Source organism: Balaenoptera musculus, chromosome 10 (genome assembly GCF_009873245.2).
Source record: "Balaenoptera musculus isolate JJ_BM4_2016_0621 chromosome 10, mBalMus1.pri.v3, whole genome shotgun sequence".
Taxonomy (NCBI): Eukaryota; Metazoa; Chordata; class Mammalia; order Artiodactyla; family Balaenopteridae; genus Balaenoptera; species Balaenoptera musculus.
This window is the reverse complement of record NC_045794.1, coordinates 31,984,699-32,002,316: the sequence shown is the minus strand read 5'-3', so window position 1 is coordinate 32,002,316 and position 17,618 is coordinate 31,984,699. Positions and strand designations below refer to the sequence as shown.

General features: G+C 34.9%; 1 protein-coding gene across 4 annotated transcripts in view; it reads right to left on the bottom strand.

The window, feature by feature from the left end:
* Positions 1-331: 331 nt before the first annotated feature.
* CNTN1 (contactin 1) overlaps positions 332-17,618 on the bottom strand; it is a 358,325-nt gene continuing 341,038 nt past the window's right edge. For all 4 annotated transcript variants that reach the window (XM_036867147.1, XM_036867145.1, XM_036867146.1 and 1 more), the window contains one exon: positions 332-927. In XM_036867147.1, the coding sequence (XP_036723042.1) occupies positions 851-927 (77 nt within the window). In that variant the 3' untranslated portion in view covers positions 332-850. The remainder of the gene's footprint in view (positions 928-17,618) is intronic.

Genomic DNA, 17,618 nt, shown 5'->3' with positions numbered 1-17,618 from the left:
AATACAGCAACATGATGATACTCTAACACAAGAGCTGTGATTTTTTGAGGTTTGAAATTGATGATAAGAAAAGCATAAAATAATGTCAGAGTAGAATACAAAAGTAAAAAATAACTTCATGTAGTATATTAATTTTACTATTACAAAACTAACTTAAGAGTATTACTGATTCTGAAAACCAAATATTTAGAAAATTACTTACTTCCAAAATAAGAATACTGAAAATAAGTTCTAGAATTTGGTTTTCAATATTCAAAATCATCCAACTCATTCAGTAGAATGATTTGCTATTGGAAATTATGTTAAATGCTTTAGTTATACTTTTTTTTTAAAGAAAACTCAAAATGCCATGAATGATAGGGGCCATTCAAAAATATGCAGGACCCAAAACAGAGAGGATAGTACAAGAGACTGTATTACTCTTACATTTACCACATACAATCAACGTTTCAACCTCTATTATATTTCACAACTTGTTATTAAATTTAAAGCACCTGTGTATGGTGATTTTACTTTCACTCTACAGCCTATGGTATTGAATTGAACACTGTAAATTGTCCCATTGGATTAAATCATGCAACTGTCACAGAATTAGGTTAAGTGGTGTTTATAAGGCATATTGGAACGAGTTAAAAATCATTTTATACCCATTTAAAAGTTTATTCTTTTGGATGAAGGGGTTCCTGAATGCCTCAGTCATAACATATGTTGTAAATTAGTTGGATAGTTTGTTAAAGTATAATTTATTTGGCTTAGGATGGAGTTGCAGGAATTGGAAGGAATTGTAGTCATCACAGAGATGCAGGGTGTCCTCTGAACTGGGCTGGGAGCAGCAGTTGTCACGCCACATTCAGAATTCCAAGTAGACAAGGATGCCAAGGGCAGGCAGCAGGAAGCCAAGAAGACATGGTGATAGGATGGACGCACCTATAATGTAAACCAAAAAAGTGCATATTATTTCATTGATAACAGTCACTGTTGCTCATTTACCCTGCTATGGGTATTATGTAACCCTGAAACCCAAGTGGTTCCTTTAAAAAAATACTAGCTTCACTTAGTCTTAAGTGACTTAAGAAAAACAAAAATGTTTGATCAAGGATTTTGCGTGTGAGACTGTGTGGACTGTTTATACCAAAAGCTCATATAAATCATTTACGATAATAAGATCGCAAATGTTTCTGTTTTTCCTGTGATCCAGCAGTCCCGAACTCCTACCAGAAGGCACTAGGTCAGGAAACATGTATAAATAAGTGAAAAATCGTAAGTAAGCTGTGAAAAAATAAGATAAAGAGATGCAGCAAAAATGTTAATAACATTACATGGGGCAATGACATCATAAGTATACTGGAAGATCCTACATGATTTCATATCCTAATGGTTTTAAAACATTTAGGGGCTTATACGCAATGATTTTAGAAATGTATTTTTGATAATAATAAATAATCTATTCAAATTTTTATCCAAAGAACAACTGCCCTGAGAGATGTTATGTAAATGAAGAATAAAAATGATGTAATATTCTACAGACTTAAATTATGTCTTGAATGAAGCCTAGAAGGGCTCTTCCTGTGGTCAGGTAAGTTTATGGGTCCAAGTCCGGCTTCACTGGAATTCTTGAGAAAGGGCTGAAAAGTGGGACCAAGAAGGTACACTCTTCCTTTCAACTCTCCACAATTATTAGGTGCTCTCTTCAACGAGCAAAAAATACAGCTTGTAAATATAATAGACTTGTGTCCATTTTTGGAAATTTATTCTCTAAATTTGAAACTTTAAATCATTGTTATCTACTATATCAATAGTTGCCTAAATAGACCTTTCTTTGGAATATTCCTCTTACGTTTAGGAAGATTCAAGGCCATTTCTCTCGAATTTGGTCCTTGAAGGCACAGTCATACTCCCTGTAAGGTGGAAGATGATTGTGTCTCCCTGCATTCCGCTATTGCCCTGTTAGCAGCATTCATGCTGCATGGAAAGTATAAGAGAGAAAACATTATCAGACACTGATAAAGGGGTTCTTAGAAATGAGCAGGACAGTGAAGGTAAAAGTGAGGGCAGAACCGCAAGCACAATATAAACATCCCTCGAGTAGCTGCTTATAGCCTCTTTATGATAATGCATAACGGCATTATCGGTAGCAATGATGACACAAATAATGACCATGATAGCTGCTATTCACTGTTCTACAGCCACAAGATAGACACCACACTGGCCATTTATATGTATTATGACATTTATACAATAGCTTATGATGGCAGATCTTATTTTCCTGACTTTATAGATTATGTAACTCAGATTCAGGTAAAATGACTTGTTCAAGGCCAGTGGCCAGTAGAAGGCAGAGCCAGGATTAGATCTCAGATTGGCCTGGCTCCAAAGTCCATGCTCTTTCTACCTCTCTGGCACTTTCTATAGATAGCTTTGGAAAGGTACCAGTTCTGGAAAAGCATTAGGACACTACATCTTGCACTTAAAGTGTCAAGGCAAGGGCACAGGGGGAAAATAAATGACATATGGGAAAGCAGAGCACCTAAGCTGTTTCAAAGTGTCTTTATTCTTGTAGTATTTTTCCCTCTATTTTTCTACACAGATATTTTAAAACTATGCCACAGTCCACGTATTATTTTATTCAATAAGATGACCAATAATAAACCTTAATCACACAGAAAAACATTAGCTTTCAATGTTTGACCTAATTTAAAAGATCTTTCCTGAAGACCTTTGTCTGAGAATGACTACAGGGTCTCTGCAATGCTCTGTCTTTGACCACGAATTACATCAATGATGGGTACACATTCATGTATTTGCCTGAATATGTGGGTTGGCTAAGTACAAACTGTGGCCACGGAAAGAAGGTTAGTCAATTGTGGATGCCATTTTGAAGTTTTGGTGTTAGTATGAAAACCAAACACAATTTCATAATTTGTGGCTTCAACATCAGGATATTTGATTTATTTAAAATAAAATCTTCATGTTTATGTGTGTTATATTTAATTTCTCTAATGGCTCAAGCTTATGTAATTGTGGTCTTCATCCTCAATTCTCTTCCACATTGCAAACACAAATTAGAGACCTGACTGAATTACTATTTAAAGTCATTTTAAATGTGGGATCCCTATATTCTTGAGGGGTTTAAAACATATATTTGTTTTCCATCTAACAAAATGTATATCAAGCATAATTTCAGTACTTAACATGGTATGTAGTAAACGTATATTTTGCTTTTCACATAGCTACTGAATATCAAACATGAAAAAATCATCAGTCTGGTTAATTACTTTTGCCTATAAGAACAAATGTAAGGCCAATTTAGAATACTATGTCTCTTCCATTGGATTTCTTGATTTTTTTTAACCTAAACTGCCCAGATTTATTTTTCCCTCAGGAAGGATTCCTGCTAGAGAGAGTTATATATTGAGAAGAGAAATTTAATTAAAAATTAAGCAGTGCTTAACAATCTCTTCAGGTTTTATGCTAAATAGACAGCCCCTCTAGTCAGTTTTTAATACAAATCTCTTTTCTGATGCTTAAGTTTAGACACCATGGTCCAATCCAAATTGCTAATGTTTACTATTAATACTTGGAATTTTCTCCTTGTGGTGTCATGTTTATAATCATACCTGTTAATATCTCTAGATTGTGAACAACTTCAGGACAGGGAATATATCCAAATCATATTTTCAGGTGTGTTGTCTAATACCAAGCCCAGCATATAGTGAGTTCTTGAACCATAAAGTTATAATATGAATAATTCTTCCAGTTAAAAGCCCTGAACCTTTTCTGATTGCAGAGCACAAAGTGGGAGAGAAAGTGAAGGGGTAGGACACGGGGATTTAAAGAAGACAAAGTCAACCACTGCGACCTGCATCTCTTATCAGAGAGATGATATTAAAAATCTGCAGTATCAGAAAGGCCTTATTTTACTGCTCAGTCCAAGGGGTTCTCCAACTTGTCTTGATAGGATGTTACTTTGGATTCCTTCAAAGCCTTATAACCCTGGGCTGAGGGAAGAAAGCGTTTTGATAAGATGATTGATCCCCATGCCTAGGGGTATGCTTCATATATATTAGGTGTGTTAGGTACACGTCAGTGGGTGTTTGCTGTTGAAATTTGTCGAATTCAATAAAACTCCTGCTGGGATAGCAGCAAGTTTAGAGAAATATAAGAGTAAAAGTCTGTTTGGGACTGAGAGTAAAAATCAGCTCAGAGGGAAAAAGAACAAGTCACCTGCCTTTATTCAGGTTAGTAGTATGACAGATACAGATAATGCCAGCTTGAACTTAAATGGAGACACTGCCAAGGTCATGCAGCAGCTGGAAAATGCACAAATGACCCCTTCATTGAGTGGCTAGTGCTGTGTTACCAGTGATACTCCATACCTGCTTTACTCTTCCCATCTTTCACTAGGAACACCCAATTGCTTAACTACTCTCCCCTTGAGACGGCTCCCAACCCTAGTTCATTCCTGATACTCTTGTCCTCATCTTAGAAACAGCAACTGATCCAGAACTGATTGCTTCTTCCCTTAGACCTTCCTCCGGATTCTTCAGTAAGAGCTCAAACCTTACATAAGATGTTTCTCCTTCCCACTTGAGTGGTGTTCCACGACTGCTCTGGGGTACGTTTCCTTGTTACATCCAGTCAATTACAGGTAGTCCAACTATCTATCAGACGACAGCTTTGTAACTGGTCCTTGGTTGTTTAGATTTTAAGAACAAACAGGCAAATATGAGGGTCTGTAAGCAGGTCACTGTCCTAGCAGGAGATGTAAGAGAATACTGGGAATAGTGTAATGGGGCTCTGGAGCCAGGCAAAGAAAGCAAGAGTCCAAATACTGCCTCTGCCTTTTATTGGCTAGGTCATCTTGGGCATGTTCTTTAATATTTTTATGCCCTAGTTCCTTCAAGTATAAAACAGGGGTAATATATCTCATGGCTTTATTGTGAGTATGGAGAAGATGTGTATCACTGGCTCTTATATATATTTTAGCAGCATAACCTTTCTTCAGAAATAATCACATGTGGAAGCCCATTTACTGAACAAGCAGGGAGAGGGGATGCTTTATTTAAAGATGGGCCTGGGGCAGGAGACCACAGATTTGTTGCCTCCTTTATGTTCATGCTTGTACCTGTACTCCCCCAAGCCCATCACTCCAGGCAATGTGTAGGGCTCTGCTTATCACAGTTTGAAAACAGCTGCTTTATGTAGAGCACTTCAAAAAGTGCACAGCTGGTAGAAAACTTCTGTAAATGATAGTGATTCATACTACATTTGATGTTGTTCATCTCTTTATACAGTCCTACACTGTATTTTTTGAAAAGTAGTTGGATAAAAACAAAGCAAAACAATAGATAAAGCAGGTGTCCCCTGCAGACAACTTACATTTGAGACATGTATGTCTACTTACTGTTCCCAAGTCACACATTGCATCCTTGTAGATCACAAACATTCCTGAAATGTCCTTTCACCTATCAACATGGGGCATATTGGACTTTTCTGTAGTAGTCTAGCTCAAGTTGATCTCCTCTGTGACATGGTAGTCTGGGATCTTTGGTTTTAAGTAACTGGAACTCAACTGAAGAAAAAGCTGATTTTGCACTGCTTTGGGACAACTAGAGCTAGTTAACTGAATACCTGTGTCTGCCACGTTTCTGACTTTCATGTCTTCTTCCTTTGCAGATTGCCTCACATTCTCAGACTGACTTCTCAAGACAGACAAGAGAGTCAAGTTCACAATCATACATTCTCAAGATCAAAGAGATGGTATTTTTTTTTACCCCAATTCCAGTGACAAAACTCTCAAGGAAAGATCCTTATTTGCAAAGTCTGAGTCATATACCTACTTTCAGACCAATACTGTGGCTGAATTAGTGCATTTGTGTGATTGAACTAGCTTGGAACAGGTTCCCATCCCTCAACCAATAACTGTGGCCAACGAGGAGGGTCGCTTAAGAAGACGTCAACACTTTCTGATCTCAGGTATTGATTACGAGCTTTGTTTTTGGAGTTAGCCTGACCCATTGGCAATTCTGGGTCTATTATTTACTGGCTGTGTACCCTTTGGAAAATTATTTGTGTCCGTTTACCCATTAGATTGTTGTGAGGTTTAAGTGAGAAAATGGCACTTATTTTCTTAAATTTTGTGGAAGAAATGGGTGAAAACAAAGGTTAAAGGAGGAAGAGCTCCTTTTTACTTTCAGATATTGACACATAATTTAATGTATGAATGAATTTTCTGACCAAGAAAATTTTTTTAAAAATTCGTGTACTCTAATTTTCTTGCAGGACTTAACACTTGAAGGATGTGAAGCCATTGAGGCAAAAACAAGTACTTCAAAATTTATTTTGACTACTGGGATTTTACAGAATGTCTGAGACAAAACAGTTATAGATTCTTTATTGGTTAATTCATTTCTGGAATTTCTATCTTATATGTCTCTTCTCCCTTTCATATTTTCTTTTTCATGATTCCCCCCACCTTTTTCCTGATTCACACCTGATTTTTTACCCTTGCCTAGAAATTGGTATAGAATTTGGAATAAAACTCCTGTAACTCAGTGAGGTTAATGTTAAAATTTTCTTTGGGTCATATATCAGAATTTTTATTTTTATAAATTGTCTAATGCTTATTAAGAATTAAAAGATGTATCTTTTTAAAAAGTTAGTTGGCTCTGCTTCAAATAGGTCTCTTGGGGAAAATGCTGTTACAGTATTCAATTTTAAATCCATTATTATAAGCATAACTACCTGCCTTTGACAAAATGGAGTTATGTATATTTACCCCAATTGGTTTTAAGAGTTTCTGGAAAAGAAAACAAAAGAGAAATCAGAAAATAAAATGGATTTGTTCTTTGAGATACAGCAGACTTTCTATATTTGATGATTTTTTTGGCCTTTGATATCTATTATATTATAGTGTCTATGTGTATCACCTTGTTTATTCTGTGTTTGAGAATTTTATCTCCTTATGCTTCTTTGAGATAACAAAATACTAAGCTATGTGAAGAAGAAGAAAAAAAAAGATAATTTAAGACCTATTTGCAGTTCTGTCAATAGCTAGTTGTGTAACTTTGGGCAAAAGAGAATATTTGGACTCAATATATGGCTCTGAGGCTGGTGTGATCTTTGGCCATTTTACTTGTCAAGGCTGTGGATTTTTCCTTCTGTAAAATGATAGGGTTCAATATTATAACTCCTTAGGTTCCTAGCATTGCCATCAGCCTATGATTCTATGCAAACCATAATGTGTTTAAGAATATCAAGCACTGAGCCTAAAATTTGCAAAGATATTTGTTATATTTCCCCTTATTTATGATAAAGTTGTTATTTGTTTATATATATACATTAAAAGCTTGATCATATAAGTGATAGTGGTTATGATGTTTTTTTTCAAACTGGTGAAACCCACTAATCTTGCTGCTCCTACTTATTTGGCAATTATGAACACATATGTCAAACAAAATAGTTTTTTGGGTTTTTTTTTGGCAAGGGTGTATAGTTTGCTGACAGCTTATCCTGGCAGTCATATACTTTCCTTACTCTGGTCCTTTCCCTATCAGGAAATGTTAGATTGCAAGGATGCATTTCTTCTTTGAGAAAGGATCAAGCATCTCCAATAGAGTGATGACCAATTATTTGCAGGGAAATATAAAAGTAACTTCTAACAGTCCATTCGCTAACAAACACATTCTAAATAACCTAATTTTGATATAATTTTTGGGCAAGATGAGACTATAATTCTGAGGACTTTTAAAACTGGTTTACCTACTTTTTTAGAAATGCAAGGTAAGATTTTCACAAAAGCTTGAGACTTGGCATTAGAAAGAATTCTACTTGAATACTGTTGCCCTCACTTGAGTGTGTGACCTCCGCAAGGTACTTAAACTCTCAGAGCCTCCATTTCCCTATCTGTAAAATGAGGAGTACAATATTTCCACAGCAGGATATTTGTGATAATTAAACGAAAAAAAAGTTAAAAATACATAGTAAACGCCATCTGATAATTGTGAATTTGAAATATGAAATTTAGTGTGTTCATTTAAAAATTATTATCTAGTGAATATGAGAATACACTAAGCATGGGATGAGACATAAGAGACTCAGAACTCTCTCCTATTCTATAAAATGGTCAACATACATATAATGGATTTCATGGGTTTAATATTTTCCACAACTTATACAAAATCTTTAACAAATAACACTCAAGTTCTTTAGTCACAAACAACCAGAGCCAGCTTATTAGATCATCTTTGCATTTGGTATTGGAAATAGCTGTTTGGCAGAATATTCTTACGTGGCTAGCCCTGGTTTTGCGGAATGCATCAAACTAGGACTGGAATCAGTTTTTCTCAACATCAATAAAATTTAGAGAGCCTGGGGACTTTCAGATGCTCATTCTATTTTGCAATATTCATAAAAACAAATATTAAATTATTCCCTCCACTGCCCCAGCCTTGCCTTTCCCCAATCAGTTTTTGAGGCAAAGCGATAACAAGTAGAGCCAGAGAAAAAGTTGAAAAATTTGTGTGTGCTCCATGCCAAGGCTAATGGTTCCTCTTTAGTGCTAGGCTTGAGGGCCCAGTTGAGCACATCTATGACTAAGACTTCCTAGACATCTTCAGGAGCTACAGACACATACCCTACCAGGTTTACTTAAGAAGAAGTACTGCTCCCTGCGCCTCTCCTACATCCGCCACAGACATACTTGCTTCTTCTATAGTTTTGCCACTTTACATTTTTAGGAGAACAACTGGTGTTTTGCGGTACTGACAATGAAGAGTAGGAGTAAAACTAGTTGGTCATGACAGTCAATTTTCCTTAAACTTATCAGTGTATGTAATCAAAAGAAAGCTAAACAAAGGGAAGCAGGCAGGTATGTCTTCTCACAAAGCCCACTGAAGTTTTCTTAGCTGTTCTTTTACATAAATTTGAGTAAAGGATCTTTTGCTGATTTTAATACTCATGCTCAAGGTCATGATGGGCACAACGTTTGCTTGTAGGTGAGACCATGGAACTAAAAAGGCTTAGTCTATCATGCTCCTGGACGTCATGACTATTTATTCATAGAGGGTCTATTTTGTTTAGGCATCCCTAAAATTATAGGAGAGATGACATATTTTTAGCAGACACATATTTGCATGCCTATTTCTAGTACCAATATTTGTGGGACAAATCATTCCCCAGTTCTAGGAAAGGATAGGTATTTTGCCTTTTAAATTTGCCTAGAACAGCAGGCTTTTCAAGAGATGAGAGGATGGGATGACACAGAAAAGCCCCTGTTAAGCTTTGGCATTGTGAGCCCCAAAGTGGCAACTATATCCAGTTTCATGTGACTCTTTTGTGGGACGGAACTAGAAGCCATCATTCACCCAGCTGGTCTTCCTGGGGGTGGTTTCCAATTCACATGTCAGGTTTTATCAAAGTATAGATGCAGATTAATTTCAATTTAAGTATTACCTCTGCTTTTCTTTTAAATCAAATCCTCATCTGTGAGGAAAACTCCAAAAATTTAAATGTACAGATAGCTATGATATAAGAATAATAAGAAGATTTCTTTAAATCATTTATTCATAAGTTTTCTGGACAGTCTGGTCTACAGCATGTCCTCAACAAATATTTGTTCAATGGATTATTATTATTTTTTAATTTATTAAGTGCCTATTCTGTCCAGGGAACTTTTGCAACATGTTATTTTGTTTAATTCTTATAATACAGTTGAAGTATGTCTCATTATCCTCATTTGCAGATTAAAGGTCTAAGAGTCAGATTTGCCCACCTAGCACAAGGCAAAATTTGTCATTGAACTAAAACCTGGTTCTAAGCCCAGTGCTATTTTCTCTACCCCACAGATGCTTCATGAATCCTTCTTAATATGGCCAGACAATGCAGTGGTCCAACTTTCCTCAATGTAATGAGTTGAGAGTTGGATTTTATTATCAGTATATAAACACCCCCATGTCACAACAGCCAAGGATCCTAGTCCCCCACTGGTTTCATGTGGTGGTTCAGAGTCACAAATACCTGGGAAGCTTTCCCAGGGCAAACCAGAGCAAAAGTCCCATTTGATTTTTCTTGATTCTGCTTTGCTTTGGGGCTATGACAAATGAATGACTCACTTGTTTGAGGTGGTATTTTGTTATTTAAGATTTTCATCCCTAATATAATCCTGAACTCATTTGTTTGTCAGACCTCGGGGCCTTACTGTAGGCCCCCTACTTACTGTAGGATTCAGTGTCATCCATCTATCAGCACGGATTAATTGGTGCTTCTCTGTTTTTCCACATGCACATGAAGTTCTTATAAGAAACAGTCTGAATTCATTGAATCTTCACAACTATTAACAGTATCAAAAATCAACTGAATCTTCTTTTTGTACTTTCACAGAAGAAACAATTTCTCAGCTATTTTCACAATAGTCTGAAACATGTAAGGAGGTACTGGCTGAAATCAACACTAATTACTCCAAAGGATTTCTAAGAGTTTGTGCTTATTCAGTAGAAGATATAAAATAATTTCAATCACTTTGGATGGCATCTACATGGAATTTTTGTTCTTTTTATATATTTTTCAGAGTTTCCAGAAGGCTCATTCTTAGTCATGTTTTCATGGTGTTAAACCCTGAAATTTTAAGTTCTTTCCAAATTCTTTTTAGGTTAAAAAAAGTGGAAAAAAAGAAGGTTGACTTTCACTACGTCTGTAAGGAGTTTATTTTAAAAAATCAACAGAGTAGTTACTCCTTGCTAACCAACAGGAATTCTGGGGAATGCTTTAAGAAACCATTTTGTTTATACTGAACAAGTCAAATTCTCTCACTGTGAGTGGAAATTGAAATTCTTTTGTCAACATCTATACTTCTAACCAGTAATATCAGTCTTCTCCCAGTCATTTCATTATAAAATTTTGGGAGTCATTATTGACTATCTCTCCATAAGACTTGTGCCTTTTGTCTCTATGACTCGTGAGAGTGTGTTTTATACAGAGGGACTTTTGGATGTTGATTGATGATGATATACTAATATGCTTAAAATAACATAATTAATTTTCAAGATATTGAAAGAAATATAAAATCTAGAAAGAAGTTTGAGACCAATGATTTGCTTTGACATTTATTTCACCTGTACTGTCTTACCTCTTGTTTCCCTTCCCTGGCTTTTCCATATTAGGTTCTTCAGAGTTTGTCAGGGCACCACTTCTCTTGCCCTCTACACCATCTGTTCCATCCTTATTCTTATAGCATTTTCCCATCCTTCTAAATTACTTAGCTCAGTTAATGATTGCCATGAAATCAGAATGTTAAACATAGAGTCATTTTCAAAGTGCTTTTCCCCCTCACTTGCAATACACTGTCTTGGTCACCAAGTACAATTGATTCCGTCTCCAACATCGCTCTAGAATCTCTCTGCTCCACTTTCTCTCCTCTCTCTGCCATAGTGATCCAGGACCTCGTCACCTCTTACTTAAACACAAGAAAAAGTAAAAAGATGAAAAAACCAAAACCCACAAATCCAATCTGCCCCCTTTTCACAGTCTGTATATAACCTATACTCCAATTATACTACCTCCCTCTACTTTTTGAATCCTGCATTAGAGACTCACTGAATGTGATGCCATTTTTACGTATTCTCAGAGTCAACACTTGTTTCCTCAAACTCATATGCCCTATTACCCCTGTTTATGACTGGAAAATGCTCATTGATCTTAAAAGAGTCATCAAAGTATCATTCTTTTAGGTAACTGTGCATGAATTTAATGACTTCCTCCTCAGTGCTTGCTTGTACAACACTTAATACATTGTGCTGCCAATTATTTTTTCACCTGTCTTATTTATCTGTGACTTTATGGTTCCTTAAGAACAGGGACCATGTTCTTAGTCATCTTCCAACCTCCAGGGACCAAGTCCTACCTAAGACACATGGTGCTCAGTACATTTTTGTTGAATGAGTTGAACTAATGGTCCTGCTTCGGACCCCCCTCTGCTGTCATTCTAACCATGATCTCTCTTTCTCTAGGCATGTGTGAGAAGGACCATTCCTGAGAAAATGTGGTGCAATGAATTGTTTTCCCTATCAAATCTCCACTTCTTTGTAGACTCAAAATCAAGCAATCATCCCATTTAACCAACATCCAGTAGAGTGCTCAAGATGTAAATATGAACAAACAAGGCCTTTCACTGATAGTCCATATTCTGAGGATGACTGTTAGCCAGAGGTTATTTCATAATTTGGATCAAAAAAGAAATAGAATTCACTGAGAGAAATTAGTTGCACACTAAAACTTTGCTATTTTTTCCTCTTGTGAGAGTTCTGCTAATAAACTTGTGAGCTTTTAAGTGTTATTTAACATCTTTCTTGCTTTCTGTAGTGTTTTGGCCAATTTTAAGTTGCAACTATGTTTAGAATATAATCTTGGACCAGGAAAACAAGACTGTTCCTTTAAAGGGACATATTTAGATAATATTTTAATTTGAATACATAATTTGTGCTTTAAGAATTTTAACTTTAAATCAGATGAATTTTCCACTTGTACAGATAGAGTCTAAATAATTAAAAGAAAGTAATCTGAGTTTATTTAACTTTTTCAATGACCATTTGGATGCTGCCTCATTAGATAATGGTAGAGGCTGTGACAGGTCCTGTCTACCTAGTTAACAAAATGTGGTTTGTGTTTGGCTGCTGGAAATCTCAGTTCTTCCTATCTGGCATTTATTACTTATTCTGCAATAATGAATTACTTATAGAAAGACCTTGGTATTTCTGGTGTTTTCATTTATCCTCCATTGTGCCATGTCATTTCCCAGTATCAGGTTTTTGTTAAAAATTGCCACACAAAATTAATCTTCTCTGGACATAGTATAGAGATTAAGAGTACATGTATTAGAGCTATAAATCATTTGAATCCTGGCGTCTCACTTTAACAGCAATGCGATTCTGGGCAAGTTACTTAAACTCTGATGCTCAGTTACTTCATCAGTCAAATGAGGATAGTTTTACCTAATTGTGTCTTATAACAATAAAAGGTACAGAAAGTGCATTGCTATTATATAAAAATACTTCAGAGTTGGAAGCTCTTCCTATTGAAATTACTGGGAAGTTGTTTTTCTGATCTGTTCCATTTGTCAAGGAATAGATTGCCACTTATCTGTGGTAGCTGCAGGCCACATTCCAAATAATTCTTTACTTGACTCAGGAAGGAAAAGGTACTGGGCCAAGCCCAAACTGAAGGGCATTTGCAAGGTAACAACTAAGATCTAGAAAACCTTTCAAGACTAGCCATGAGGCATCACACTCTACTGACTACAATTTAACCACTCTGGATTTCCAAGGTTGTACAAACTTGAAAACCAACCTTAGGTACTGAAGTGAGGCCTCTGCTTCTTTTAAAGTAAGAGCAGACCCTAGGCTATAATGCCCCAACTAGAAGCTGAGAAGACAGAGAAGGAAGTCACTGATGAGAAAGGTACACAGACATGATCTACCTTGTAGTTAGAGTTACTGGATGTCTTAGCTAAGTAGGCAGTAACCATCTGGATGTGATTGAAATTTAATTCTGATCAACTTTGCTTCTATATTTTTTTTCTTTTTAAGATAGCTTCTCTAAGTTTTCATAGAATAGAAAGAGCTTAACTGCCTAATATTTGTTCATGAATTCAATTTACACATAATGAGAGCCTACTACTATTCTGCCCAGTGCTAGGGCAGAAACAGCCTTTCTTCCCCCTGGAGATCACAACTGAATCACAAGTCAACCACACTGCAGTGTTTTTTTGTACTCAGAATGCCCAAGACACCATGGACACAAAACTGAAATGAGGGGCAGCTGCAGGTGGTGGCACAAATGGAGTTTTCTGGAGGAAAAGGGACCTGAGCTAAGAAAGAAGAGATGGGACAAAATATATGTATGTGCTTCACAAATGCCCTTCTATTGTGATAATAAAATGTTTACCAAGAAATGCATACTTAAAACAGAGAATCTAATGAAAAGTAATCCTTGATATTCAAAAGGAAATAAACTCTTATTCTAAGCCACTGCTTTATAATAATCTAATTTAACTTAGTTATAGTTAATCCCCTCAGAGATATTAATTTCCATTTCATTAATCCATAGAACACTCCAAAATTATAAAAACATGAAAATCCTTTAAAATTTAAGAAGATATTTCATCATGATCTTCTTGAACATAAATTTAATAGAAGATGAATATATATTTTGTTAGACTGTATTTCAAATATAGTTGCTCAATGTCAGAGAAGTTATTAACCTGGGAAAATAGCCACAACAGAAACATCTGCTACTTGGAAAAATGCATAATCTTTTGTTTAAAACTGGCGATGTTGCATTCCATCTACTTTTTAAAAGCCTGAGGATAAGCCACAGGGGATATACTCTTCACTGACCATATAGCATATCGGTATAGAAAATATATTAAACATTAGAGACGTGGCATTTTAAAATTAACACAAATAAATAGGAATTTATCAAATTTGCACAAATGCATCCTATGACTTGACAATCTCTAAATATAAATCTAAATGTATATAAATACATTTAGTTCATCTTGTCACTAAAAAAATAATTCTCTAAATATGACATAGCAATTGATAATGTGGTATGAAGACATTATTCTGTGTAAAGTACATTATTCATGTACTGGCTTGTACTGTTCACTGTAACTGCTGAAGATTAAATAAAATTATTGAGTAATTTCTATGCACTGTGATAAGCATTCTTGCCTATGTTATCAATAGGTTAGTTTTAAAGACAAGAAATTTGCTCAAGTTTAAAGGAGAGAATACCATTTCATTTCTTGCTAAAGCAAAAACTGTCTGATCATATTCTCACTGTGATTTTCCATCTTTTACCTAGCTAACATTGCCTCATACATCTGACATGACAGCAAAACATATAATCTAGAATACTAGGCATTGACAACAATCATTAATTTATAGAGAAATGATTACAATCAAATGTGCTCTAGGAAATACTTATAACACTGAATTTAATATTGCCTGTAAAATATATGCCTTATTTTTCTTCCCAATATCAATGCTGGAACTCCTAGCATAATTTATTACTAATTACTAATTTTATTAATCTCAAATTTTAGTCAAATAAATATTCATCATTTAACTCTATGTTAAATAATTCTCTTATTTTTTAACTGAACCTAAAGTTCTACAAAAGTGTAATAACTGAATAAATATGAGATATCTTTTTTGTAATGTAATTTAAATATACCTTAGTTTAAATATATTAATAATCATTTAAAAATTTTTGATAAACAGTTTTTTAATCCTAAGAAAAACACAAAATAATATGTGGCTTCAAAGAGCTGCAAAAAGATGTGTTCAACTATCAAAATCATCCATATAAAGGGCAAAGTTATTAACAAAACCATAAAATAACCAGGGTTCCCAGAAATGAGCAATCTTCTAAAGGACCAAATCTGTGTTATCAGCAGAAAAATATATTCAGTGAAAACATAAGAGACAGAAGCTAAATAACTTATCCGTGTAGTACTTTATTCTCTACATCAAATTCACTTTGGATATTAGGTACCCATGACAATATATTTATATGTTTGGAGGGTTAGGCAGCCACTTATGGTGACAGTATAAAAAGAAAGAACATGTTTTCATTTATAAAAACCAAAGATTTCTCAAAAACCTTAGAATACATGAAGTTACTAAATTACTTGACGTACTTGGAAGAATATAAGAATTATGATGGCTATGTATTTCAAACGTGGTGGCATCATTTTTTTATGCTTCCAATCTTTTTTTCTTTTAAATGTGTTTGCTTTATGTTTTGGGTTGCTCCTTGGATTACAATATCTTTGTAATTTTAGAATCACATATGTCAGTTCTCCATTTGTCATGAAAATTATTATACTAAAAATATAAGCACTTTTAAATTGCGTCAATTTTTCTTCATTTTTTAGCATTTTTTCTTTAGATTTTATTGGCTCTTACATTTTACTATACATTCTTTATGACTTTATATGTTTTAAGAATTCTTTTTAACTTACATTTTAATCATAAAGCATATATTGGGAATCAGATACATGTATCTTATAGTTCTAGAGGGCCAACACATGTTCTTAAGGCATTTATGATCTAAGTCTCTGAAGCATTTTAGTACATCAGTATTAATTTAGATCACTTATTTTTGCTAGTTTAATTGAAAAAATAAATATTGAGTCAAAATTCTTTGCCAGGTTCTTTGGAGAATAAAACATAAATATTTACTTATGAGTTATATGCTACCTCATTTTAAAAAGGCTTTAAGATAGTTTACAAAGATACATAAATTATGATAAAGAAAAATATTAATTGAGGGGAAGGGAAATAAGTTTAGGAAAAATGAGACAAAGCTGAGATAATGATACATAAATAGCAACAACACACTAATGCTACTATTAAAAAACACTTTACCCATATTCACCTATATTCAGTTAAAATATACAATGCTCTATGTACTGATACTTTGCTGAAGGTATGTTGGAAATATGGCACTGAGTTTTGGCCAGGCAATTCAAATAGAAAAATAGATCAATCATAAAGTTGATTATCTGAAAGATAAAAACAAGTATTGTGCTCAAGAAAAGTGTTCTACTTCTGGTCCTCAGACCAGAGAAAGGATGCAGGTTAAGGGACAGTCTAGCTGGGCAGTACCTGAGATAAAGGATGCTACACAATACTGGAAATGCATCTTCTCCCCCTCCCATCACCCCTAGATCTTCTAAAGGAGAGTACTGCATTGAAGGAAGATATTGATAACCTATTTAGAGTATGTATGTGTGGAGAATAAGGTTCCTATTAAATATGGTCCAGTAAGTAATCTAAGGTGCCTACAGAGGACAATGGATTTATTTAGCTGTATGAATTTTTCTTGTGTGTGTGTGTGTGTGTGTGTGAGTGAAGCATGGGGTGGTGTTGAGGAGATAAATTTTTCTAGTATTCAGAAAGAAGCGGTCTTCCTTCATATACTTCCTCTAATAAGATCTCACCTTCTCCATTAAATTGTGTACAGGAATTTGAAAAATACTGATTTAATATTATATATCAAATATTTTTTAAAATATTTATTTATTAGCCTGGCCCAGTGTGTTCACTTCTCTAGGTTCAGCCTCACCTGAGAAAATTTTCAATCATGTTTCCATAAAAGGAGGACACTGTAGTACAGCAAAACATATCCTCAACTATCAAGGACTAATATGGTAGCAGATTTCGTGTAATTGTTTTTTGCTTTTGTTGGTTTTTTTCCTATAATGTTCCTCAATATAAGCCAATAGCACAATACCAAAATACAATTCAATAAAAATCAATCCTATGAAGATGGAAAACACTGTCTTCTAAAGACACAGCTCACTGAAGTTTTGGATTGATCAGTTTATAAAATTGATTGGATCTCCTGGGAATGGATGGAAGGGGGTATCTCCATAGTCCATGCATTCTCTACAGGGACAATATGGCTTCCACGGAGGTGAAAATTGGTTCTTGTGAGGTGAAAAATATCTGGGCTATTACAATGGTTTTTGCATCTCTAAAGGGCTACAGTACATAAACAGATATGCAGTATTTCTGTGGTATTAAAATTTCACGGGTGGCAACAGCTGCTAAGAA